General features: G+C 38.5%; 1 protein-coding gene across 2 annotated transcripts in view; it reads left to right on the forward strand.

Moving 5' to 3' along the window:
- The window catches only part of LOC143874486 (E3 SUMO-protein ligase SIZ1-like), a 52,355-nt gene extending 29,228 nt beyond the window's left edge, over window positions 1-23,127 (forward strand). For both annotated transcript variants that reach the window (XM_077376894.1, XM_077376895.1), the window contains exons 8-17: window positions 40-127; window positions 1,182-1,257; window positions 7,293-7,366; window positions 7,629-7,736; window positions 16,031-16,192; window positions 19,362-19,466; window positions 20,351-20,431; window positions 20,577-21,720; window positions 22,373-22,735; window positions 22,839-23,127. In XM_077376894.1, coding sequence (XP_077233009.1) covers window positions 40-127; window positions 1,182-1,257; window positions 7,293-7,366; window positions 7,629-7,736; window positions 16,031-16,192; window positions 19,362-19,466; window positions 20,351-20,431; window positions 20,577-21,720; window positions 22,373-22,521 — 1,987 coding nt within the window. In that variant the 3' untranslated portion in view covers window positions 22,522-22,735; window positions 22,839-23,127. The remainder of the gene's footprint in view (window positions 1-39; window positions 128-1,181; window positions 1,258-7,292; window positions 7,367-7,628; window positions 7,737-16,030; window positions 16,193-19,361; window positions 19,467-20,350; window positions 20,432-20,576; window positions 21,721-22,372; window positions 22,736-22,838) is intronic.
- The last annotated feature ends 4,256 nt before the right edge of the window (window positions 23,128-27,383 follow it).

The raw sequence follows: 27,383 nt of genomic DNA on the forward strand, positions 1-27,383 counted from the left end.
TTTCGTTTTTTGATGTGCTTCATTTGTGGTAATTTCCAGAACGAACCCAGTACAAAATGTGGAGAGAACATTTCAACTGAGCAGAGCTGATAGAGAATCATTGCAGAAAACAGAATATGATCTTCAGGTTAGTTTTTGTCTGGTGGCTGCCTATTGATTTTATACGATCAGATGTTGAAGGGCTAGATACTGATTAGGGATTGATGATATTTTTAGTTTATGGAAGCTCTGTTTTCTCTATTGTGTTTCTTAGAAAATAGGGACTGAATATTGTTACATGAAACCATGTAGATGAAGTCTAGAAAGGATCAATAATTTGATACAGGCCTTTGGTGTGATTCAAGAAAAATGGGTTGTGTGAAACAACCAATTACTCCAAAAGCTTAAGCTGTTGGAGATGGTGTTATTTAATCTTTTATTCTTTTAACACTCCCCCTTACGTGTGGCCCCCTGTTTTTTAGGGTTGGCCTACACGTGGCACATGTGGCCCCTCTTTTGGGTTGGCCATTGCATGTAGATTTTTAACTCAAGGAGGTTTGAACCCAGGACCTCTGCTCTGATACCATGTGAAACAACCAATTACTCCAAAAGCTCAAGTTGTTGGAGATGGTGTTATTTAATCTTTTATACTTTTAACAGGTTGTAAATTTAGCCTTAAAGAACTCCTTGGCTTCTTGAACCTTTAAAGAGTACACCTTGTCAAAGCTTTCTTTTGGAACTTGGCATCTCTACTTTTTCTGGCTTTTGAATCATCAAAAGAGTTTCTCCTTTTGGTTTCAGTTATCTGGGCCTGTCTGTGCTAGCATTGTTTAGCAAATTCAGGGTCTATCTGGATGCGGCGAATATTGTCGCTGGAAAATGAGCTTTCCAGCGTTTAGCTTACTCATTTTCTATGGTTTTTTATTTCCAGATTAAAAGTTCACGTTTCCTGGAGAAAATTCTACCCTGCTGCACCCTGGGTTTTTTTCCATGGAAAAAATTTTCATATTTTTTCCGCTCGTTCCAGATGGACCCTTAATGATTTTTTCTACAGCTCTCTAAATTATCCTTGGTTGGCATGGTTTTGGATGAAACTATTCTAAAAAAGCCTCTTATCGATTTGGTTGTTTATCTTTTCCACGCATACATTTGATTTTTTTGAGTCTGTCCCAATCCCTATATAACAGTATATTGTGTTGCAGGCTTGGTGTGTTCTTCTGAATGATAAGGTTATCTTTAGGATGCAATGGCCACAATATGCAGATCTACAGGTTAATGGTATGGAAGGCTTCCATCTGTGCATTTATCTGAACTTTTTGGATTCCTTGAATAACCATTCACAATAAGTTTCTTTGGCTTCAAAGCATGGTGTGGTTTCTTTCAGATGGTGCTTGTTAGTTTTGGCGATACTAAGTTACGAACACTTTCATTACTCTGCAGCTTCAGCATAAACATTAAAAGGAAATGAAACTTTTTGATATTCTTTGTGTTTTCATTATTCTTTTTACACCTTGTTTTTTTTTTTTTGCTTGCTTATGTATGTCTTTTTTAATGATGAGCATTTTATTAATAATGAAAAGGATGAGGCCCCGTGACCAAGATGGTCAGAGCTATAACATTATACCAGGAGAGCTACAACGCTATAGAAACAACATAATTATCTTTATTTGAATTGTCAAAAATTTCATTTATGAAAAGAGACCGAGATGGTCAGAGACAAGTAAGAAGAATGGCAAAGAAGATACAAGGGAGATACGGAAAAAAACACAAAAGATAAACAAAGAAAAAGCAATATCTGAAAGCGGCTTAAAGTCGAATTGCCTAGAAGCTTCCTTGCGAACCCCTTCCCTTGCAAGTCTATCCGCCACCCCATTAGCAGATCTTTTGATATGACAGAAGGAGATGCTCGAGTTACCAACAATGTCTTTGATCTCATCAAAAAACTCTTCAAATCTCCACGGGAAAATATCAGTGCTAGTCAACCAACGAATCACATTGGATGAATCCCCTTCCACTGTAATTCTATTTAAATCGTCTCCCACTAGGAGCTTCATTCCTTGTTGAACGCTCGCACCTCCGCCTCACTAGAATCAATCACCCCAATAGGACCTGCAAAAGCCCACCTCACCACTTCTCCTTCGTCTCTTAGCACTCCCCCAATAACTGCCGGCCCCCGATTTCCAAGGCTAGACCTGTCAAAGTTAAGCTTTAGGAGACCATGACCACGTGGCCCTGGATATCTATGCTTCAGCTTCACGGGGGGTGTTAAGAGATAGGAAGTCAAATAATCTTTATACCCATCCTTTATATATGTTTCTATGTCATTAGGGAAGTAGTTTGGATGTGGCACATGGTAATGTCATAATGGTGGCTTTTGTCATTTTCATTAACAGGAATCATGGTTTTAAATTTCAACCGAAATCCGAAATTTCGGATTTCGGTGGGGACCGAAACCGAAATTCAATTTTTCGCCATTTACCAAATTTCGGTCTGAAATTTCGATTTAATGACATTATTTAATAATATTAAAAAAGTGTTACAAAATTTCGGTAGAAATTTCAGTTTTCCGGAAATCCGAAACCGGTACCGAAATCAAAATTTTAAACCTTGACTGGAATATCTATCTGTCTATATATCTATCTATTCTTGTTTACTATCCACTAGTATGCTTACATAGTTCCTCCATGCAATAGAGATGAAAGCTATGGCCTTTGAAAACTCTGGAGTTTTCTCAGGCTGTGGTTTTATTCTAAGTGCAGCCTCGCTGCCATGATCTGTCATACCTCAGGGTGTTCATTATTCGGTAATAACCAAAATAACCGACCGAACCGAATTCGTTCGGGAACCCTAGTCCTGTTTAGACACCTCTTCTGGGGCAACTGATCCATTCTATGAACCCGATTCTTATCCGCTATTCAATGATATATCTCCGAGTTAGTCCTCTCGAAGTCAGGCTTCCTCGGTTCGGTTTCAGTTTCGGTCTTGTTTTGTTTACAATCTTCTGTTTTTGGTTTTGGGTTCGACTTTGGTAAAAAAATTCAATGTAACCGAAAAACCGAATAAAGTGCTGATTATTGGGCCATGCATGTGACGTGCATGTGATTGGATGCGTGGCCGGCCAAAGTTTGATCAATTGTCATTATCCCCACGTCCCCACCTTTATAGGATGATCCATCCTAGCCCCTTCACGGCTTCACTTTTCAAGCCTCGTACTAGGGTTCTGCCAAGGGAGAAAAAAAAAATGTTCTCGCCTCTCTCGAATCGCCATGTGAATCGCAACCCATGTCCCAATCTCGACTCTCGGATCGCAACTCTCGCCTCTCTCGAATCGTCACAGTCACAAACAACCAAAGCAAAAAGGTTTATCTCTCTTCTTGGTCAGGGTTTCTAAAACGCACCGGATCTTTTTCCTTTCCTCTTCTCCTTTCCATGGAGAATAATTTGGAAGAAATCCAAAGGCCTATTTGTTTTAGATTAAGGCAACCGATTGTGGAGTCCCAGACCGATTATTGGACTCAAATTCAGTGCAATTTTTTGTCCAATAATCGGTTGGAGACTCCACAATCGGTTGTCATAATCTAAAACAAACGTGGCCCAAGAAATCTAGGTGGGTTTTAGAACTAGAAAATATTGGGAAATGGTGAAGAAACCCTAAATTTCTTGAGCAAAACAAGATAAGAGATGGATTCTTTGAACTAGGGTTCTAGGATCAAGCTAAAACACGTGAGGGTTTTGAGTTTTTACTTTTTAGCAAGGTTCTAACCTATAATCTGAAGATATAATCGTCAATCACACAAAAATGAGAAACCCTAAGAGAAAGAAGTGGATTTGACAAGGAAAAGAGTTTTTAGGGTATGTGAATAGAGATTGACTGAGAAGTTTTAACAGATTTTATTTTAAAAACCCAGATTCATGCATCTAGATGTTCCAAAATAGACATTTTCTTATGTTTTAGTGGATTGACAATGAGTCTAATCATCCAAGTATGCCCAGAAAAACACATTTTATTCCATATCCACACACTTGTTGATTTTGTAATGCTGAACTATTTTCGTCTTTTCGGGTAATGCATGCATGTAAAGTTTTTGTACACTTTTTATTTTCTCCTCAGATGTTTTTGGAAGGAGATGCTCCTAATGTTATTTTTAGCAAGCAATCTTCAAACCCCATAGTTTCAAACCAAACGGTTGCAACGTAACAGAAGAGAAAGACGACGAAGCCAAGGTCTTATGTGTGTGACAACTTTAAAAATTTTGTTAATGAGGAGGGTGAAAGTAATGCTATGTGTAACTATTGTGGAAAGGAGTTATGTTGTGATCTGAAATAAATGGAACTACCTTAGAAATCACACGTCTTCATGCAAAAAGTTCTCCGCCAATACAAACACAAAGCAAGCAGAATTGAATTACCAACCAACCAATGGTCGAGAGGGGGATTGTACCCTTACTAATTGAAATTTTGATCAAGAGGCTATTAGAAATGCGGTAGCCTATATGATCATTGTTGATGAGTTTCCTTTCAAATTTGTAGAGAAGGAAGGGTTTAGACATTTAATGTCAATTGCACGTCCTAAATTTCGTGTTCCATCACGTTCGACGGTTACTAGGGATTGCCTTCTATTCTTCTTGGAGGAGAGGTCGAAGTTAAAAGAGTTTTTGAAACACTCAAGTCAAAGGGTTTTTTTCCCCAGACACATGGTCATCTTTGCAAAAAACTAATTACATGTGTCTCACAGTTAATTTTATGGACAATGATTGGAAATTGCATAAAAAGATAATAAACTTTTGTCCAATTTCTAGCCACAAAGGTGAGGCTATTGGTAAGGCAGTTGAGAAGTGTTTGCTTGATTGGGGGATTGATAAAATGTTCACCGTTACGATAATGCAAGTTCAAATGATGTCGCAGTTGGTTACTTAGATAAAAATTTGTTTATAAATGAATCCCAATTTGTTACATAATGGGATCATATGAAGGGGATGTTATTATTTGATATCTAACCAATTCGATGAATTACTGCTAAGGGTTCACATCATAATAGTTCTAGTTGATGAGAGTTACTTCGGGAGCCAAAAAGGTAAAGTCAAAATAATTTGATCAATGGACAACATCATTGTGGTAAAGGTCATAATGCTAGAGGAATCATTACCGCAGGGCACAGAGGGGGAGATCATAAATGTCTATTTCAAATGTACGGATCAGATCGTGCTAAAGATTCAAAATCAATTTTTTTTTTCTCTTTCTTTATAATTCTTCATTTCTTTCTTTGTTCTTTATAAAATAAAACAATGAAATAATTCCAATGGATTTAAAACTGAAATGATTTCAATATTGGACCTTGGACTTATAATAGTTCCGAATCGAATCTCTTTAGAAAGAAAATCAAGGAAAATAATTGTCAATTGGGGGTCTAGTGTTTTACAAGGAAAATAACTTCATATGAGGTGTATTGCACATATAATTAATCTAGTTGTTGGTGATGTCTTGAAAGAAGTGGAAATTTCAGTTGATCGTGTTCGGTGGCGGTTAACTATGTGAGTTCTCTAGCTAGGTTGAAACTCTTCAAAGAGTGTTGAGACTGAAAGGTTTCAAAGCAAGAGTTTGTTGTAGATATTTCTATTAGGTTGAACTTGACTTACTTGATGTTAAATGCAATTGAAAATTTTGAAAAAACATTTGATAGGTTTGAGGAGCAAGATCTTTATTCAGTAGTGAACTTGATTCGGGGGATGAGGATGGGATTAGGAAGGCCGATTGTGAAGATTGGAAAAATGTTAGGAGGATGGCGACCTTGCTACAAAACTTCTATAAGCTCACCATACGGGTTCGGGCTCATTGTATGTTACATCCAACATTTTTTCATGAAATTAGTGAGGCTGAATGCCTTTTGTGACAGTGGAGAGAGTGATGACTTTGAGTTGAGAATGATGGCCAGGAGAATGGATGCCTTTTGTGACAGTAGAGAGAGAGTGTTGAATTTGAGTTGCGAATGATGGCCAGGAGAATAAAGACAAGTATAATAAGTATTGGAGCGACATTGAAAAGACGAATAAGTTAATTTATGTTGTAGTTGTTCTTGATCCTCGACACAGATTGGATTTTGTGAAGTTTTGCACTGATTCAAATGTATAGAGATGGAAAAGGCAAGGAGTTGGATTTGTTCGGTGCCACGTATGAAATGTTTAATGTAAAACAAGCAGGCCTTTGGATTTCTTCCCAAATCATTCTCCATGGAAAGGACAAGAGAAAAGGAAAAAGATCTGGTGCGTTTCAGAAACCCTGACCAAGAAGAGAGAAAGAGAGAGGCCTTTTTGCTTTGGTTGTTCGTGACTATGGCGATTCGAGAGGGGCGAGATTGGGCCGGGGCCTGCGATTCACACTATGGCGATTCGAGATAGGCGAGAACAATTTTTTCTCTCTTGGCAGAACCCTAATATGAGGCTTAATGAGTGATGCCGTGAAGGGGCTAGGATCGATCATCCTATAAACGTGGGGACGTGGAGTCAATGACAATTGACCAAACTTTGGCTGGCCACGCATCCAATCACATTCATGGGGCACTTTATTCGGGTTCTCGGTTACACTGAATTTTTTTTTTACCAAAATCGAACCCGAACTTGAAAATTTATGGTTGTAAAAAAATACAACCGAATAACCGAACCGAACGAATTCAGGTTCAGTCAGTTATTTCGGTTGTTACCGAATAATGAACACCCCTAAACTTGGTCACTGTAACGGAAATGGTTTTCCACTTAAGAAGATTTGAATCAATTCCTTTTTTCATGTGAGCTAGAGATAGTTTCACATTATCTTTGACGGATGTGTAGCGATAAAGGTATTCCTTGTTGTGGAAAGCAAGATGAACTCACTAAGCATGCAATCACAATTCACACTCAGGATTATACAATCACGTGATCACAAGAATAAACATGACAGAAAAGACAGAGATATTTGCTTGTTTCATTTTATAAATACATTAAGATAAACTTCACTAATCGAATCTTCAAAACATGTCAAGTAGTCATTAAACCACTGAAAGGGCTTTTCACTCAAAAATGAAAGGAAAGAAATCTAAAATGTAAACAGTAGCACTTTTACTATCCCAAGTTGAACCATGGCTTATGGATGCAAGGCACAGAATTATTAAATTACCCTCAATAGCGCATCTTCTAATGGCTTTGGATTTTGTATTACAATTCAGCCAGATGATTAGTGCATTTGCAGTTTTCTTCTTATTGAAGTCATAATAATAATCTCATCTCTCCATATTCTTTGATTGAAATGGATTTATGGTCTTTTGCATTATATGTTTGTAGGTGTTCCCATCCGAACGACTAATAGGCCAGGCTCTCAACTATTAGGAATTAATGGCCGGGATGATGGTCCAGCAGTGAGTGCCTTTTTCACCTTGTACTACATTTCTATGCCTGCCATTGTCTATGCTGGGGATATTTTTATACATCTAAGGAATTTCTCCATGTTTATTCAAGTCTCTGTTTCCACTCCCCATCTTTTTTCTTTGTACCCTGTCTTTCAATTTAAAGGTTTATACAAATTGAAGAATATTTTATTGGGTTTTACTTTGTAGAGGATATTAATTAGTTGCACCATGAAACTATTTCCAGCATTTTTTGTGATTTTTTCTTTTGCAGATCACAACATGCAGCAGGGAAGGTATAAATAAGATCTCTCTATCAGGATGCGATGCCCGCATTTTTTGTTTGGGAGTCAGAATTGCAAGACGACGTACCGTTCAACAGGTACTCTTTTTAAAGTAAGCATGTTTTTTTATTAAAATGTGGTAGTACAATTATTTAGTGGCAGAAAGTGCCCCATCGACAACCGTAAAAGATTCTTGTTATTTAATGCACATCAGATACATTTATAAAAATGTGAAGACATTTCGACAGAAACCCTGACAAAAATCCACTCCACTAGCAGAAAAGAGAAGAACCATAATATCCCTTTAAGATATTTTTAAAAAATACAAAAAGTTTAAAGAAAACCATTTCAGCCGTGATTTTGTACTGAAATGTTTCCATGATTTTTCAAGATTTCGGCTGAAATTTCGTATTGAATTCGAAATGTTTTGGTTTTGCTGATATCCGAAACCGAAATTTAAAACCTTGAACGCATGTCACTCGGTCTTTGATGTGGTTAAGCCGTTATGGATGCCTCTCTTGCTTGTATGATTGTTTCTAAGCATGTGTATGTGTTTATTCTTGCATTTCTCAAAGTTTCATCTTAAAATTTTATCATTTGCTTATGTCTTCGTACGTTTTCGTGATTTTACAAGATTTCCACTGAAACCGAAATGTTTCCGTTTTCATGACAACCGAAAGTGAAACTGAAACTGAAACCGAAATTTAAAATCTTGATCTGAACAATCCACTTATTTTAAAAAAAAGACCTTGATCTGAGCAGTAACCGCAAAAGTTGTCAATCAGTCAGCCGGACAGTTGAGTTCCTAATGAATTGAGATATGTTTCCTAATTCTAAAGGTTTCATAATGTTACTCATCTCTCTAATTTGTCTAGAATCACCGAGGAGAGGTTGTGTCATTTTTAATCAATTAATTGCAATTGAAGAGTTGCCCTTAATCTAGAACTTGTGAGTGGAGTGCTGAAACCGAAATCAAAATTTATACATTGATTTACACATCCACAAAATGAAGAAAATGGGAGATAAGCTACTCCACATCTTGTCTCCCTTTACTTTTGTAACAACCTTTCATGCGATTAAAATAATATCCCAATTGCATTGTACAATCACTAAGGAGCCTATAGGAATATCTATGATTTGTGGTCATAGACACGGAGTGTCGGACAAAGTGAACTCCTAAAATTTAGAAATAGGGACACGTCTAAAATAGAAAATACATATAATCATGATTTGTGGACACGGATTCGTGTGCCGATTTTCAACACATATATGAGGTATCTAACATGGCAACCCCTAAAAATCTAGAAATAGTGTCACACTCATACACATACATACATATAAAGTTACTGACACTTCTATCAGTAGATTTAAAAGTGTCTAAAGGAGTGTCGACACATGTGGACACGGACGACACACGTGTTGACAATAAATTCAAAGTGTCGGCCAAATCATAGAGGAATATCCATGTTTACTGAGGGGGCATAGGACAATCATACTATATATATATATATATATATATATATATATGAGGAAAGTGATTGTGAGCTTGAAGCTCATATAGCTTATATGAGCTTGAGGGCCCAAACACATGTGCGCCCACATTGTTAGGATGATCCAAAACATTCATTTGAAAGGCCCTTACATAGATAGGGTGTGTACAAAAAATCAGCTCCATAGGATCATCCTAACCCATCCAAAAGTGGAGGGCAAAATGGACAGACACCGTTTACCACAAATCTGCCCATTTTTGCCCTTCACTTTTGGATTTGTTAGGATGATCCGATGGAGCTGATTTTTGGTACACACCCTATCTATGATGGGGCCTTGTAAATGAATGGTTTGGATCACCACAAAAAATGTGGGACCCATGTGTTTGGGCCCTCAAGCTCATATATGCTATATGAGCTTCAAGCTCACAATCATTTTCCTCATATATATATATATATATATATATATATAGTATGATTGTCCTATGCCCCCTCAGTAAACATGGATATTCCTCTATGATTTGGCCGACACTTTGAATTTATTGTCAACACGTGTGTCGTCCGTGTCCACATGTGTCGACACTCCTTTAGACACTTTTAAATCTACTGATAGAAGTGTCAGTAACTTTATATGTATGTATGTGTATGAGTGTGACACTATTTCTAGATTTTTAGGGGTTGCCATGTTAGATACCTCATATATGTGTTGAAAATCGGCACACGAATCCGTGTCCACAAATCATGATTATATGTACTTTCTATTTTAGACGTGTCCCTATTTCTAAATTTTAGGAGTTCACTTTGTCCGACACTCCGTGTCTATGACCACAAATCATAGATATTCCTATAGGCTCCTTAGTGATTGTACAATGCAATTGGGATATTATTTTAATCGCATGAAAGGTTGTTACAAAAGTAAAGGGAGACAAGATGTGGAGTAGCTTATCTCCCATTTTCTTCATTTTGTGGATGTGTAAATCAATGTATAAATTTTGATTTCGGTTTCAGCACTCCACTCACAAGTTCTAGATTAAGGGCAACTCTTCAATTGCAATTAATTGATTAAAAATGACACAACCTCTCCTTGGTGATTCCAGACAAATTAGAGAGATGAGTAACATTATGAAACCTTTAGAATTAGGAAACATATCTCAATTCATTAGGAACTCAACTGTCCGGCTGACTGATTGACAACTTTTGCGGTTACTGCTCAGATCAAGGTCTTTTTTTTAAAATAAGTGGATTGTTCAGATCAAGATTTTAAATTTCGGTTTCAGTTTCAGTTTCGGTTGTCATGAAAACGGAAACATTTCGGTTTCAGTGGAAATCTTGTAAAATCACGAAAACGTACGAAGACATAAGCAAATGATAAAATTTTAAGATGAAACTTTGAGAAATGCAAGAATAAACACATACACATGCTTAGAAACAATCATACAAGCAAGAGAGGCATCCATAACGGCTTAACCACATCAAAGACCGAGTGACATGCGTTCAAGGTTTTAAATTTCGGTTTCGGATATCAGCAAAACCAAAACATTTCGAATTCAATACGAAATTTCAGCCGAAATCTTGAAAAATCATGGAAACATTTCAGGAAAGGGTTCCTGCTAACGTTAGCGTAAAACAAGGTGGGCCCACATTGTTGGGGGGATCCAAAGCATTCATTTGGAAGGCCCTTTCATGGATAGGGTGTCCACAAAAAATCAGCTCCATTGGATCATCTTAGGGTGTCCATTTGTGGGGTGAAAAAATGGGTAGATTAGTGGACAAACAGTATCTATCCATTTTCACCCCCACAAATGGACATCCTATTATGATCCAATGAAGCTGATTTTTGGTACACACCTCATCCATGATGGGGCCTTTCAAATGAATGCTTAGGATCAGCCCAACAATGTGGCCCACCCTTGTTTTACGCTAGCAGCTAAGCTAGCTGCTAACGTTAGCAGGAACCCTTTCCTCTCTCTCTCTCTCTCTCTCTCTCTCTATATATATATATATATATATATATATATATATATATATATATATATATATATATATATATATATATAGAGCAGAAAAGAAAAGGAGAGAATTATTTTAATTTCTCCCAAAATTCTAATAGAATTACACATCACTTTTTTTGACTTTTTTAACAAAGGCACCCATTCAATCCACCTATTTTCAATCCTAGCCCCTCCTTTATGCTTTTTAAGAAAGGCACCCATTAAAGCCACATAATTCCAATCCTACCCCCCTCCTTTATGCTTTTTTAATAAAAAAAGTGGACAAAGTCAACACTTGTCTTTGCAAATACCTATTCAAAGTACGTATTGTCTTTGCAAAATTACGAATTGGGTGCATATGTTACATAATACTACGGATTTTTGTGAACATATTACATAATACTACAGATTCAGGACACCTTTAAAAATATTGACGAATTCCGTGCACCGTAAGAGGAACAACAATGATGGAGACCTCTATAGATTGGAGGACTAGGATCAGCCTATGTAAATGATTTTACGGGCACAACCTATTTATGTTGTGTTCCATCACATGGACGGTTTCGATCAACCTATGATGTGGTCCGTACAGTTCTTTGTCGGCCCGTGCGTCGCACGGGTTTTTTTTACGTGTGTGTGTGTATAAACCCCTGTGCGATGCACAGAAGCGACAATCATAATTAAATCAATCATCTCAAATCATCAAATTAAAAAAAAAATTAAGCTACAAATCTTTGGGGCTAGATAGATTTGATGAGGCTGTGTTTTCAAAAAAATTGCTACTATCATTTGCAAATAAAGGCTTATTTTTGGGGCATCCAATGAGGCGCTAAAACTCAGAATTGATCGGGATTTAATCATCAGAATCTTTTCTATCAAAATAGGTATTTAAAAATTCTAATTTGTAGTAACTAATTTATACAATAAGAAAAGTAAGCCACCTAACTTCCTGCAGAACTTCCCTGACTCAATAAAAAGAACTACTTGCATACCAACTGTATGAAGAGACCACACTTTTAGAAAAAATAATGAGAATAATTGAAGATCAAGTGTTGTTCCATTGGTGCACACACTCAATTTTGTAATCCATAATTTTTGTTGGCAAAAATATCAGAAGTTCAAATGCTAGCAATATAACTATTGGAGAGAGGGAAAACAATGAATGTAATGCAAGAAACGTGAGAGAAAGTACCCAATTTATCTTTCATTTCTCATACAAAATAGTAAGTCCCTCGAGAAGCAATCAAGAACTGTAAAATCTAAAACCCATGAATGTCATTCTCTCCATATTCTCAGATCTAGTAAGCAAACAAACAGGGCCTATATATGATTAGTTGCCAACACAAATTATTATAGTCCTAGAAATGATATACTTAATGGTTTCCAAAGAGATCTATAATCCCATTTGTAACTATGATTAAATTAAAGTAATTTTATTTGCAAATCATTTAAAAAAAAAAAATTGCAAATAAGCCGCAATTTTGGAGGCCTGTCAATGGACTGGGTAATGATGGCCGTATGCATCTAAACATGCAGCCATGTGTATGGTTGATGGTAACTCTTGTTAATCTCAGTACCAGTCAATTTTTTAAGCAAAGTCTGTGTTGTCACTGTTGGTATATGCATACACATATGGTTGAAAGCAGGAAATGTAATATTATGTGAATTTGTTTGGGGAGATATTATGATGAAGCTAATTTTTTGGTAAATGAAAACAAAGAAAGTAATAGCTAAATGCCTCTAGAAACTTGTAAATATGAGTTGTTATATGATCCATGGTCATACTTTTATCTGAAAAAATATGACCAGCTAAAAGTATAAATAGAGCCCTCTTGTTCAATCTAAACCATTTATCTATTAAGCCTTGTAATGGATAGGACAATAGGACATGGAGAAAGGGAACGAAGGAAAGAAAATAATTCCATTTCTTCTATTTCTGATTGCATTTACATAAACTGCAATTTCAAAAAGAACCAAATTGACACAAATGATAGAAACAACAACCGATGTCTTCCATAAAAAAATGCTGCATTTTCAGCCACTTTTATCTGATTTTTTTTCTTCAATTTTCATGAAAAAAAAACAAACAAATGGAGTACCACACATGGCTTTCATATGGCTGAATGCCTGCATTGATTTTTTTTTTTTTGCTTAAAAAATAAACCAATAACCCATTGGATATGGTATTTTGATATCATTTTCCGCACTGTAAAATTGACTGAAGACAACCTAAGATGGCAGCCATAACTAATCAAATTTCAGCATGTTAATCTAGAGGACCATTGCTAAAAATAGATAGAAAATGATATTTGCACTTCCATGGAAATGATTTTTTGGGGCGCAACCTATTTACTTTGTGGCCCATCAAATGGACGGTTTGGATCATCCTATGGTGTGGGCCGCTTTACTTCTTAAAAATACTGGACCATAAGGGCTTTACACCATATAAAGTATTTCCATTTTTAAAAAAAGACACCATATAAAATCTTTTTTTTCATAGGTAGACACCATATAAAATCTCGATTCAGTTTTTGACATTGATTCAGGTTTTCACACCCAAAAACGCCTTTTTGATTTAACAAATTAATGTCATTTTTGAAATAGAACAACCACGAACCCCACCTCATAGTGGCAGTTAGTATGTGTCCACTTCCCCAAACAAATAATGAAGCAATAGAATAAGAGCATATAGTTGATGCTTTGAAAATTTACTATAAAGATCATGTCTTGATGTGGAGTAAATTTCGTAAGATAATTTGGAAGTAAAACTCTAAATCAAAATATTCCATAGATAAATTTGAATGCAAACTTCTTTTGGGCATTTTATCGAATAGTAGCAAAGCAAAGGAAGAAATAACCGAAAAATAGCAGCAAACACAGCCAAGGCTTTAAAAAGAAAAACCTCCGCGAATGTCGAAGAATCTCCTACGAAGATGACGAATTCTGCTGTATGTGATTTATGGCAGCATTGCTCTAGAACTGAATCCATGTCGGGGTTTTTAAACCGGATTGCTCCCGTCCCTGCCCAGAATATCGTATTTTCCCTCGTCTTCCCCACACCGAAACCTTTGTCGTTCTTTTTATTGATTATGGCTTTTGGAATATTGCTTCAAGAAGCCCAAATCTCCTGGTGGGAAAAAAATATATTGTCCCTTCAACCTACTTCTACACCGACATTATATTGGGTTATGGCTTCTTGAACACTACCTCCAATTTTCAGCAAGAGATATATTAGGGTTTGGGAATAAAGGCCGAAGGGAACAAAGGAAGAAATAGGGTTTAGGGTTTTAAGGAGAGTTGGATGAGAGACAAAATAGGGTTTAGGGTTTATAGGGGAGTGACTTCAATTGGATGAGGGAAACGGGTTTCCTGGGCAACGAAAAAGGGCTGGGGGAGAGGAAGAGAGCTAACCTAAAGAGAGATTTGAGAGATGAGGAAGACAGAGAGGTGGGATATGTGGAGAGAGAGAGAGAGAGAGAGAGAGAGAGGGCATGTATATTTGTCTTTTAGGAGAGGACTGGAACAATATTTCGAGAGGAAAAAAGGGCATTTTGTGGTGTATTTGCATGAAAATCCACCGTGTCAAAACCACAGATTTTACAAATAATTCAGAAAATTCTTTCCTTTTCTCTTATGCTATATATATATATATATATAGAGAGAGAGAGAGAGAGAGAGAGAGAGAGAGAAGAGTTCCTACACCCTAGTGTAGATTACTTATCTACACCCTAGGCTTAAAATACATTGGGGCCGCATTGTTTGGGTGATCCAAAGCATTCATTTGATGGGCCCTCACATAAATAGGGTGTGCCCAAAAAATCAGCTCCATAGGATCATCCCAACCCAACGATTTGTGGAGGTAAAAATGGACGTGTATAGACCTTCACAATTCTGTCCAATTTTTGCCTCTATAGTTTGAAGGGTTATGATGATCCTATGGAGCTAATTTTTTGGGCACACTCTATCTATGTGAGGACCCATCAAATGAATGCTTTGGATCACCCAAACAATGCGGCCCCCATTGTATTTTAAGCCTAGGGTGTAGATAAGTTATCTACACTAGGGTGTAGGAACTCTTTTTTCTCTCTCTATACACACACACACACATATATAACCATGTGCGTATATACATGTTTGCAATGACTAATGAGGGTTTGGCTCCTTTGTTACTTGGGTGTGGATGTGTCCTTCCTTTCCAGCTACAAGCTGGCCATGTGAACTTGAGTGAATACTGTTTTATGACTGGGAATCATGACCTTAGACTTCTCCTAGTAATTTTTGTGCTGTTAGAAATCTTATTGGAGTTTCTCTTTGCTTGGTTATTCTAGTGTGAGTATTATTATATCACATCCATTTGCACTAGACTATCCTTTAATTGATGCTAATGTAGCCATAGCTTAAGCTGCTGAAAAGAGAAATAGTGAAGTCCTTGGATATATTGAGCTTTCATCGTGAAGGCTATCATCGCTTGCTTTCATTGTTAATGCATGTGGCTGTTTACTGACTGTACGGAACTTTTTTATCTTAGGCTTCCTATTCTTAGTTATTAGTTATTACCTTTGAATCACTTGAAATAATTCCATCTGGTGGGTAAAAGCTCCAAGTCAGCAATTCATTCATCCTTTGCTTTTGTGTTGGCTCTTTCCTTTCTTCTCTTTCTCCACTTGAAGCAAGCAGTTTTCAATTGCTATTATGCTAGATTGGCAAATATAACCACTTAAAACGACTATCTGTGTTTGTTTTGGGTTTAATCTTATTTAGGTTACTGTCCTTTAGCTAATCCGTGTCATTCTTTCCTTCTGGTATGTGTTTTTGTAAGTTTGATACTTTTCCTGTTGAATCTGTGTAAGAAATGACAGGCTGCAGTTTTGTTGTCTTATGTATGATCACTTAATTGTTTAATTCCATTCTCAGGTTCTCAATTTAGTTCCAAAGGAAACAGATGGTGAGCGCTTTGAAGAAGCTCTTGCTCGCGTTTGTCGTTGCATTGGGGGTGGCGCTGCTGCCGAGAATGCAGACAGTGACAGTGATTTGGAAGTTGTGGCGGATTCAGTTACCGTCAATCTTCGCTGCCCTGTAAGTCGTTTGTAAGTTGTTTGAATGGTTTTGGTCCTTTTCTTTTTCTTGGTGTAATTGCAAAATATGTGCTAGTTATCACTCACACAACACTGTTCTATTAGCTTGAGTTGAGTGCAAGGTTTTAAATTTCGACCGAAATCCGAAATTTCAGTCAAAACCGAAACCAAAATCAAGCCTACAACCAGATGCCATTTTTTAATGCAATTTTTGAGTCATTTTTTTTTTTCAAGAAAGTAACTTACTCTAAGACCTCCATTGTGACCTGGTGGTCACAGGTTCGAGTCACGGAAACAGCCTCTCTGCAAAGCAAGGATAAGGCTGGGTACATCTAGCCCTCCTCAGACCCCGCAATGGCGGGACCCTCGTGCTCTGGGCTGCCCTTTTTTTTCAACTTACTCTTAAGACCTTGGAAGGATGGACTTGGATGATTAGAGCCTCTTCTTCAAATCAAAGGAAAAGAAAACCGCCTGACAATCTATACTAATAATGGTGTGATAATAGGGGGTGCCGGTTTCAAAGTTCTATCTCGCCCCACGTTCAGCTCTTACTCCATCTTTGTGATTTGAACTCGTAAATTTCGGCCGAGCCTCTTCAAATCAAAGGAAAAGAAAACCTCGTGACAATCTATACTAATAAGGGCATGGTAGGGGGTGCCGGTTTCAAAGTTCTATCTTGCCTCACATTCAGCTGTTACTCCAGCTTTGTGATTTGAACTCAGAAATTTCGGCCAAAATTTCTGGAAATTGCAATTTTAAAATTTTTTTACAAGATTTTGGCCGAAATTTCGTTACAATAATGAAATTTGTTTTTTTATTTACAGAATTTCAGATGAAATTTTGGTATTTCAGCCAAAATTTCGGTTTCAATTGTTTCGGCTATGTCCGAAACCCAAACTGAAATTTAAAACCTTCGTCGAGAGTTCTATTTAGGTTATTACTATTGGTCCATTCAAAAAAAAAGTTATTACTATTTGCCACCCACACAAGTTCAAGATTAAATTTGAATCGCTGGGCAGTTTTTTTTATGAGAGAATCACGGCTGTAATGTCATTTGAGATTCGCCAGTACTTTATGTGGCAGTTCAATTGACTGACGATAGTAGGCTACAGTGTGTCCTAACTTGATCAATGATTTGTAGTTATAATTTTAGAGAATTACCATTCAAAAAAAAATTAGAGAATTGAGGATGTAGTTGTTTAACTGGAGAATCAATTTTGTGTAAATTTGAGTAAAACAATGACCCAATGCATTTTATGTTTAATGGGGAAAGGAATTTTCAGTGAATTAGTCAGGTAGTGAAGAAACAATGTTGTCAATCATGTACGTCTTTTTTCTTGGTACACTCAATTGTCTGTTAGTAAACACCTGAAAACACTGGTTAACTAAATGAGAGGTCCTGATTTAAGTTCATGTTATTTGTCAATCTTTTGCATTCAAGAATCAAGACAAACTTGAGCAACAATAAATCATTTTGACTGAAGGTTCTCTCGTGGGAAAAAAGTCAAGATGCAAAGTTTAGATATGGTTTAACATTTTAGAAATGCAAAATTAGTCAGCTTACTAGTTTACAAGATTGAGACAAGAGGAGACTAAACATACACCTTAGACCCACAGAGCTATGAGGTCTCTCATATTATCATCTCTATGCTTCTACTTCCTGTAGAAGCATTCATCCTATGTACAAAGTTTGCCTAACTAACACTATTGTTTGTTGCTTGTTTTAGGTCCAACAAAACCAAGAATTACATGCTTCGCTCCCAATCGCCACACCCATGGGACCTTTGCAAAGAAGAATAGCAATTCACCTCTCCTAATTGTCGAGATGATCTTTATTTCTTACTAATTAACTAATTATAATATTGTCATCAATACTCCATAATTCTTATTCTAGCTACGTATATAACTATCAACCCTCCCACCCCACGCCAACACACCACGCACACACCCCCAACCCCCCAATCTGGAGAGCAGATATCAATCTTTCTTGGCTTGTTGATGATTAATTGGTGTTGCTTCCTTGGTAAGGATTTGGTGAACACATTGCTAATTGGTCTGCATTAGGAATTTAGGGAGTAGAAATCTTCTTCGCCTCTAAAAATGGCAAGGGTTTTATTCAATGTAAATGGTAAGTTGGTTATCAAAAAACATGTGCATAGGATATCTTTGTTCAATTCCCACATCCACCCCTATGGGCATTTTTTCAACCAAATCAACTCATTGATTGCTACTATCATGGCTCTTTATTCAGCTTCAACACTTGAATGGGTAACCACACTTTTTTCATACTCATATGAAAACATGGCTCCCAAAAGAAGTGTATGCGGGACACGTAAGTGGATCGTCTATCATCAAGCTGACTTGCCCAATCAGCATCATGGAAACCCTTTATATCTAAACACACATTGTCTCTGTATCACTCTATGTCTAAGAGACCTCTCGATGCATCCCAAACTATGATGAGCAAGTTACATGTGAGCAGTTCTAGGGGCATCCACAAATCGACTTAACATTCACAACATAAGTGAGATCATGTCTAGTAATAGTTAGATAAAATGAATTTACCTATAATTGTTGGTAACAATTTGAATTTTTCAGAAAAGTTTTCAGAATTTCTCCGTCGTCAACAGATAAATGATGATTAACTTCCACCAGAGTTTCAAAGGTTTCACTCCAACTTTACCTACCTCTAAAAGAAGATTCATAGAATATCTTACTGGTAAACTTCAAAACCCATGCCCATGGAGCCATTAAAAAAAAAAAAAAAAACATGCCCATGGAGATTGTTAAACTCTGTAAATAGGCTTCTCAAATATGCTTACTTGGCCCTTCTCTCCCCGAGGAACAAATCTAGGGGTGGGGTGGGGGGGGGGGGGGGACTCATGCATACCGCTTCAAATATGCTTGCTTAACAATTTCTTCCAACATTTGTGTTTCATTAGACTTTTTCATTCATAAATAATTACAATTATCTTTCCTTATTTTTTCTTCAACATCGTTTGTCTCATAATTCTTCTCAACACACCACTTGTTACAAGATATTGGTTTAAATTAATATGATCCGCTGATGGATATGCACTCAGGCATGATAATTTTCTGGTTTAGATTCCAAATAATTTGCATTTAGCTAGATGCATATTGTTAACAAATCATGTGTGCATGTGTGGCAGATGAGTGGTTCCAGAATGAAGGTTGCAGGCAGGTTCAAGCCTTGCGTTCACATGGGCTGTTTTGATCTTGAGACTTTTGTGGAGCTTAATCAACGTTCTAGGAAGGTAAGCTATATATATATTTATATATATATGGGAAAACGGTTCGTGAGCTAGAGCTCATATAGCCTATATGAGCTAGGGTGCCACAAACACATGGGTCCCACTTTTTTTGGGGTGATCCAAAGCATTCATTTGGAAGGCCTTTATATAGATGGGGTGTGTACCAAAAATCAGGTACATAGGATCATCCTAACCCATCCAAAAGTGGAGGGAAAAATGGACAGACACTGTTTGTCGACAAATCTACCCATCCAATGGGCCTGATTTTTGGTACACACCCTATCTATGATGGGGCCTTGCAAATGAATGGTTCGGATCACTACAAAAAATGTGGGACCCATGTGTTTGAGCACTCTAGCTCATATAAGCTTATATGTGCTCTATATATATATATATAGAGAGGAAAATGATTGTACGCTCAAGTGTACCAAGCTTATGGTACGCTCGAGTGCCCAATCACATGTGGGCCCACTTAGTTAGGATGATCCAAAGTATTCATTTGAAAGGCCCTTGCATAGATGGGGTGTCTACCAAAAATCAACTCCATAGGATCATCCTAACCCATCCATTTGTGAAGGTCAAAATGGACAGACACTGTTTGTCCACACATCTGCCCATTTTTTCCCTCCACTTTTGGAGGGGTTAGGATGATTCAATGGAGCTGATTTTTGGTACACACCCTATCTATGTTAAGGCCTTGCAAATGAATGCTTTGGATCACCACAAAAAATGTGGCACGCATGTGATTGGGCACTCGAGCGCACCATAAGCTTGGTACGCTCGAGCGTACAATCATTTTTCTCATATATATATATATATATATATTCGCTGTTTGACTCTTTCATTTTCTGAAACTGCCATGAAGAAATCTTGTACTTTGGTTGCAGTGGCAATGTCCTATTTGCCTTCAGAATTACTCTTTGGAAAACATCATCATTGATCCATATTTCAATCGTATAACCACTAAGGTAGTACCTATTCTTTCTTCCTGTCTCTGTGGTCATGGGGTGTTTTTTTTTTGAATTGTAAGTCACGGGCGGGGTTGCTCAATTATATTTAGCCTTCATGACTTTCTTTATTGACATATTATTTATTGAATTTCTTGTGAGACAGATGTTAGGTTGTGGAGAAGATGTAAATGAGATTGATGTGAAGCCTGATGGTTCTTGGCGTGCGAGGAATGAAAGTGAACGTAGGGATCTTAAGCAATGGCACTTCCCGGACGGTTCCCTTTGTGTCAGTACAGATGTTGAAATAAAACCCTACTCAGAAATTTTGAAGCAGGTTAAACAAGAAGGTGGGTCCGAAGGACATCCATGCTTGAAATTAGGAATCAAGAGAAACCGCAATGGAAATTGGGAAGTGAGCAAGCCTGTAGATATGTCAGGAGATCATTTGATAGGGAAATTTGAAAACCATTGCCAGAAAATCATGGCTACAAGCAGCAGTGCCACTGGAAGCTATAGAGATGGTGAAGATCCGAGCGTTAATCAAGACGGTGGGGGCCTCTTTGATTTCCCAGCAAACAATAATTGCAATGAACTCGATTCAATTTCTCTGAACTTTGACCCAGAATACGGTGTTAATGAAATTCCTGCTGCACCATTAATGGATGCAAATATCATCGTCCTCAGTGATTCAGAAGACGACAATGTAAATCCATTTTCCGAGGGCAATGCAAATCCATTTGTCGTGCCTCCTCCCGGAGTTACAGACCTGTATCAAGAAGAACCTGGACTTGGTACAAGCGGTAGCACTTGCTTGGGGCTCTATAACAATAATGGTGATGACTTTGAGTTGCCTCCATGGCCTTTGCCACCATGTCCTCAGGAAGGTTCTTGCTTCCAACTCTTTGGTACAGATACAGTCGTTTCAGATGGTTTGGTAGATGCACCTCAGACTTCTGCCGCACACACAAATGGTTATGCATTAGCTACTGACACAAATATAGGTGCTGCTTTACACGTCCAGGATCCTTCGAACAGTGACATGAATGATGACCTTGTTGATAATCCCGCGGTATTTTCTGGGGATGATCCCTCGTTGCAGATTTTCCTTCCAACTCGACCTGCTGAGGTGTCTGTGCGGGCTGATTTAAGAGACCATGCTGATTTGTCCAATGGTAGCCGGTCGGAAGACTGGATCTCACTTAGGCTTGGTGCTGGGGGCAGCAGCCATGGTGAATCTGCGGCTCCGAATGGTTTGAATTCGAGATACAAATCCAAGGAAGGAGGGATGGACTCATTAGCTAATACTGGTGTGTGCCCTTATAATGTTATTAGTTTAGGATTTGCTAGTGTCCATCACAGAGGGCATTTCGCAGATGGTCTGTTGCATATGACAACAGCCACCTCGTGAATGAAGACAAAATCTGCTGAACAGTGAGCCTCTGTGGCCGCTGTCAGATGCAACAGACCATACGCGAAATGCCTTCTGCAATGGACGCTAGCAAATCCCTATTAGTTTTGCTAGATGGTTATTCCGTGAGCATATTTTTCTTACTACTTTACTAGTATATAAAGAGGTTTTATTTGATCCTGGTGATTTAACTGGTATATGAAGTCATATTTAAACGGGTTTTTGCTATTTCATCACTTTTGGATGCTGACAAGGTTTGGTGCTCTGCACTACTAGCAGGTGGACTCATCACCGTCTGATCCAGATCAAACAGTGATGGGATTCATCAATAATGAAGTTTCAGATTTGATGCTACATGTGTACTACATAAATCCCCTGTTTAAACTATTTTTTTGAGCTTAAATGTATGGTTTTACAATTGGGTCATAGAATCTCTTCACATTAAACACAATCTATTCGAAGTTCCCCTGTGATTTAATCATCTCTGGTTACTGTTTCGGTCAAGATTGGAGGGACTCGATTTCTAACGCATATTTGTTTGGGGAATGCAGCTTCTTTGCTTCTAAGCATGAATGATGATAGATCCGACAAGGCAGCCTCCAAAAAACCAAGGTTTGAAGGTGGTCCTTTCTCACATCCTAAACAGCCAAGGTCTGCACGGCCACGATTGTATCTTTCCATAGATACAGATTCTGAGTAAGCCATGAAGTGTAGTTGCATGGGTTAGATACTCTTATTTATATGGGGGAAATAATGTCAAAGGTGACCACTTGTCTCTTCCACCCTTATTCCCATTTTTTGGTGCCTGTATTTGGGATATGGTAAGTTCAGACATCTCGTCTCCCCGCCCATGGTGAAAGGGAGCTCCATGTACAAGCCTTGCCACCACATAGGAAACTGATTTGCTTTCAACGGTGAGCTCGAAGCAGTAGAATTAATGTCATAAACTTGGTTTTAGCCTTTTCTCGTATCTTATGGCTGTTAACAATCTAACTCCACTGTTTTTTATCATACCAGGTTATAATCTGATATATGCAGGTTCTATGTGGTCCTGGCTGCAGTAGAGTTTTATTTACACTAGAGAGATACAGAGAATTATAATCGGGAGAAAAATGTAAATGCCATCCCAATACAGGTGTAAGCCAGAGTTCAGTGGGTGGAAAGGCTTTCTGTACCATATTATCATGCCTCTGTAGCATTCTTTCCCTCTCTTTTTTTGGGTTTTTCAGGTGGTGGATAAGGAGTAATTTTGTAAAAATCCTATATGCTTGTTGATTTGAGTTGAGCAATCAATCAATTCATGAAACCCCAATTGTTGTTGCTTCAAAGTTCAAACCCATCCTCATTTAAAGTTTAGTAAAAAAGTTTCATACAGGCACTGTCTTCTGCTTTTGAATTGCCTTGGTGCCTTTCCTAGCAGGGAAAAACTGGTGGAAGTCTTGTGGAGCAAACAAGAAAATTGGGTATATATTGTAATCCAATTCCTTAGAAGCCTAGACATATAATAAGATCACCCACTCCAATTGGTATTCTGGTGCAGCTTGGTTGCACAAAAGCAGGATTGGGGGTTTTGCTTTGAATTTAGGTGCTTTTTTTAAATTAAAAAAATTGACGGATATATATATGAAATTCATACGAAGATTACATAGTGGAGGGACAAGGACTCCCTTAGCAAGTACATCGTATGATGAGCTAGGAGATAACTCCAGGCTCCTGGAAGAACAAAATTACATAACCTTTTCCCCTTTTCATGTTCCATTTACATACTTCACACCCCAACAGAATTTCCAACTCTACGATCTATTCATGATTAACGTCCCATTCACACGTGCCGCCGCTTTCTATTGTCATTTTCAATGATAAGTTAAAAACTTCACTTGAAGCCCTTTTCCATCAAAGTGTCGCTTGAAGCAGCTATGCTTTGTTAAAGAATGCCATTTCTCCTTAATTCCACCTCTTATAGTAGGAAGAACCTCCTAAACCCAACAATTCTTTTGAACTTAAGACTAATAATAATGCTAAGACAATTAGAGAAACCAGTAATGCTCCCAAACCTCAAGAATTAGCCTTACTAGCTCTCGTCGGGGCAGAAGGAAGGGGGTTTTAAAAGCATCGAATAACCCTGGGTGACGCATGCCTTGGAGATAGATTGGGAAGTATTCGGATTATTATGAATCCACTCAATCTCTTTTTCCTTCGGATGGCTTCCTGAAGATGTCTTTATAGAGTAATTTGGTTTGTTTTTGAATTTTTTATCGAGGAAACAACTCTCATGTGCTTCTACAAAGAGTAGGAAACAAAATCCCAAGACTTAAGATCATGCCAGAAAGGCGCGATCTGTTGATCCTTTTTTTTAGAATGCCCAGTCTTCTTTGGCTTTGGTTTTTTACCATCAGGACCTTTAGATTTAGATAGTCTAATTCACTTTAATTCTTGATCAGAAAAAAGTCTCACCTGCCCGCACGCCCCTTTTGGTGCTAATATAGATCTCAAGAGATTATCATCAATCCCTGAGGGATCCATAACCTTGGGACCACAGACCTTTTTCTTTGACGGGGATTTGAAATTTGAGTTTGAATGGTAGGATCCCAAGGACCCAACGGTCTTCTTACAGGGATTCTTCCACTAAGCCGGTAACTCATTTCCCACTAACGGGATTACCGACGGCCTTCTACCATGAGATTGGCCCACAAGTAGGTCAGCCACTGGAGCCAGAATTGGCAGAATCAACAGATTCATCGGGTTCAAACTTGTCGTTTTATGGGAGGCAATGTTATGCAGAACCGATTGGGGCTCATTGCTCTCTAAGGATTGGGTTATTTCAATTCCAATGGGAAAGCAATCACCCAATATCCGAATCTGTACAGAAGGGTGAGAAAACTTCTATCTAGGGGTTAAGATTTTAGCCGACACAAAGCTCATACAATGATCATTACTTTCTTTCGTCCTTACTTCTAAAATCGTGGCAAAGATTTTTCCTATAGGTTCCACCGTAAAGGTAGCCCAAGCGTGTAACGAAATTCCATAAAAATTAACCCAAATCTCTTCCACTCCCTAGACAAAGTCCTTATGCCAAACAAAAAGAGATAGCAGCTGGCTTCCACATGAATCTAGGCCTTCTGCTAGAACCCTGGCTGCCACATCCGTAGAGTCAAACATGAAAAGAACTCCATCCTTCGCCAGAACACAGGGTTTGGTGAGAGAAGGGACTTTCCAAACGCTTTTAGCCCATTTCCAAAGTTCATACAAGGTCCCATTGTTGTCCCTTCTCCTACAAATCATACACGCCTTTAAAATGTCAGTCCACATTTCCATCTCCTTCCCCGAAATAGATAAAATCGAGGTCCCTTCCTCAACAAATGTCAGTATCTCCCCGGAATCAGGCCACCACTTACTCTCATCCTCAACACTGGTCGAAGGCTTCTGTTTGCTCTGGTGACACCACCGGGACATTGATTCTGCCATCTAAAGTTAGGGCCTGTTTGGATGCCGAGAAGATTTTGATTTGGATTTCTCACATTTGCAGCCCATTCTGCGTTGTGATTGGATCCAAATCAAATCCTTCGATTTCCAAATCAGCAACTGACAGTGAAAAAAAATCAGATTTCTAAATATGATGTGGAAATAAGTAGTTGGAAATCCACAGATCTGGGCAGTTTCCTTCACCCTCTTTGCTCCTCAACCTATCCCCTCCACTAGGAAGTACCCCCTTCCCTCTCTCTCACTCAACATGAGCTGGCGGTTCTATTCATTTTGTATTCAAAACTCAATTCGAAATCCAAACACAAAATACGATGTATCCAAACGGGCCCTTAAGGTAGTCACAGGTTGGGCAAATCCAATCCCCAGCCCACCTCTCTAATGTTGCCCATTTAGCTGTCTTCCCCATTCTCAAAGAAAACCGATGAAGCAAAGATATTAGGCTTCTAATATTCCCCAGGTCTGTGATGAGATTGAAGAGGATTTTTGTACCATATGAGAGAAGTGGATGAGGTTCAACGGCTATAGTACCGGAATTATCAAGGGTTGGCCGGAATCAATGCCGGAATTGAAGAAGCCTCTCCGGATTTAATGATGGCCATCCGGGGTAGGGATTTGAGAAGAGGGTTTGGATTAAGGGTGTCAATTTTGGCTCGGGTTCGGAGGCTCGCTCGAGCTCGGCTCGAAAAAAGCTCGGCTCGAGCTTGGCTCGAATCCTTAACGAGCCGAGCCGAGCCGGCTCACCAGGCTCGTTAAGCTTAACGAGCCGAGCCTAATTTAGGCCAGGCTCGGCTCGGCTCGTTAAGAATTTAATATATTTAAATATATATATATTATATATTAATAAGGGTGTCAATTTTTTGGCTCGGGCTCGGAGGCTCGCTCGAGCTCGGCTCGAATCCTTAACGAGCCGAGCCGAGCCGGCTCACCAGGCTCGTTAAGCTTAACGAGCCGAGCCTAATTTAGGCCAGGCAGCTCGGCTCGTTAAGGCTCGTTAAGAATTTAATATATTTAAATATATATTATATATTAATTTATACATTAAAAGGGTTGTCCAGGGAGTGAAAGGGGGGGCAAAATATGTCACTTCATTTTTGGAACCCCATTTGTTACTAGGACCACCCCCCATAGTGTTAAAAAAGTAGTCAAATTACACTAGTAGGGCTGTCCAGGGAAGATGAGGGGTGTGAACATAATATAACCCAAGCTCGGTAAGGCTCACGAGCCTGGCCGAGCCTGACCGACCCGAGCCCGAGCCTAGTTCTAGCCCGAGCCGAGCCGAGCCTGGCCAAGCTCGGCTCGTTTACACCCCTATATATATATATATATATATATATATATATATATATATATATATAGAGAGAGAGAGAGAGAGAGAGAGAGAGATAGAGAGAAGAGAGAGAGAGAGAGAGGAATAAGATTGTGCGGTTGACCGCACCAAAGCTTAGGTGCGGTCGAGGGCCCAAACGCATGGGTCCCACATTTTTTGTGCTGATCAAAACCATTCATTTGCAAGGCCCCATCATAGATAGGGTGTGTGCAAAAAATTAGGTCCATTGGATCATCCTAACCCCTCCAAAAGTGGAGGGCAAAAATGGGCATATTTGTGGCAAACGGTGTCTGTCCATTTTGACCTCCACAAATGGATGGGTTAGGATGATCCTATGGAGCTGATTTTTTGTACATACCCCATCTATGTAAGGCCCTTTCAAATGAATGCTTTGGATCATCCTAACAAAGTGTGCCCACATGAGTTTGGGGCCCTCCACCGCACCTAAGCTTGGTGCGGTCTATATATATATATATATATATATATATATAGAGAGAGAAAACGGTTCCTACACATATGTGTAGAGAGTTCTCTACACACTAGCTTAAAATATAGTGGGGGCCCACATTGTTTGGGTGATCCAAGCCATCCATTTTAAAGGCCCTCACATAGATAGGATGTCAACAAAAAATCAGATCCATAGAATCATCCCAACCCTACGATTTGTGGAGGTAAAATGGATGTCTTTAAACCTTCACAAATTAGTCAATTTTTTGCCTCCACAGTTCGAATGGTTAGGATGATCCTATGGA

The sequence above is a fragment of the Tasmannia lanceolata genome, unplaced genomic scaffold (genome assembly GCF_043159265.1).
Source record: "Tasmannia lanceolata isolate RefF3 unplaced genomic scaffold, GAP_Taslan_0.1 ptg000002l, whole genome shotgun sequence".
Taxonomy (NCBI): domain Eukaryota; kingdom Viridiplantae; phylum Streptophyta; class Magnoliopsida; order Canellales; family Winteraceae; genus Tasmannia; species Tasmannia lanceolata.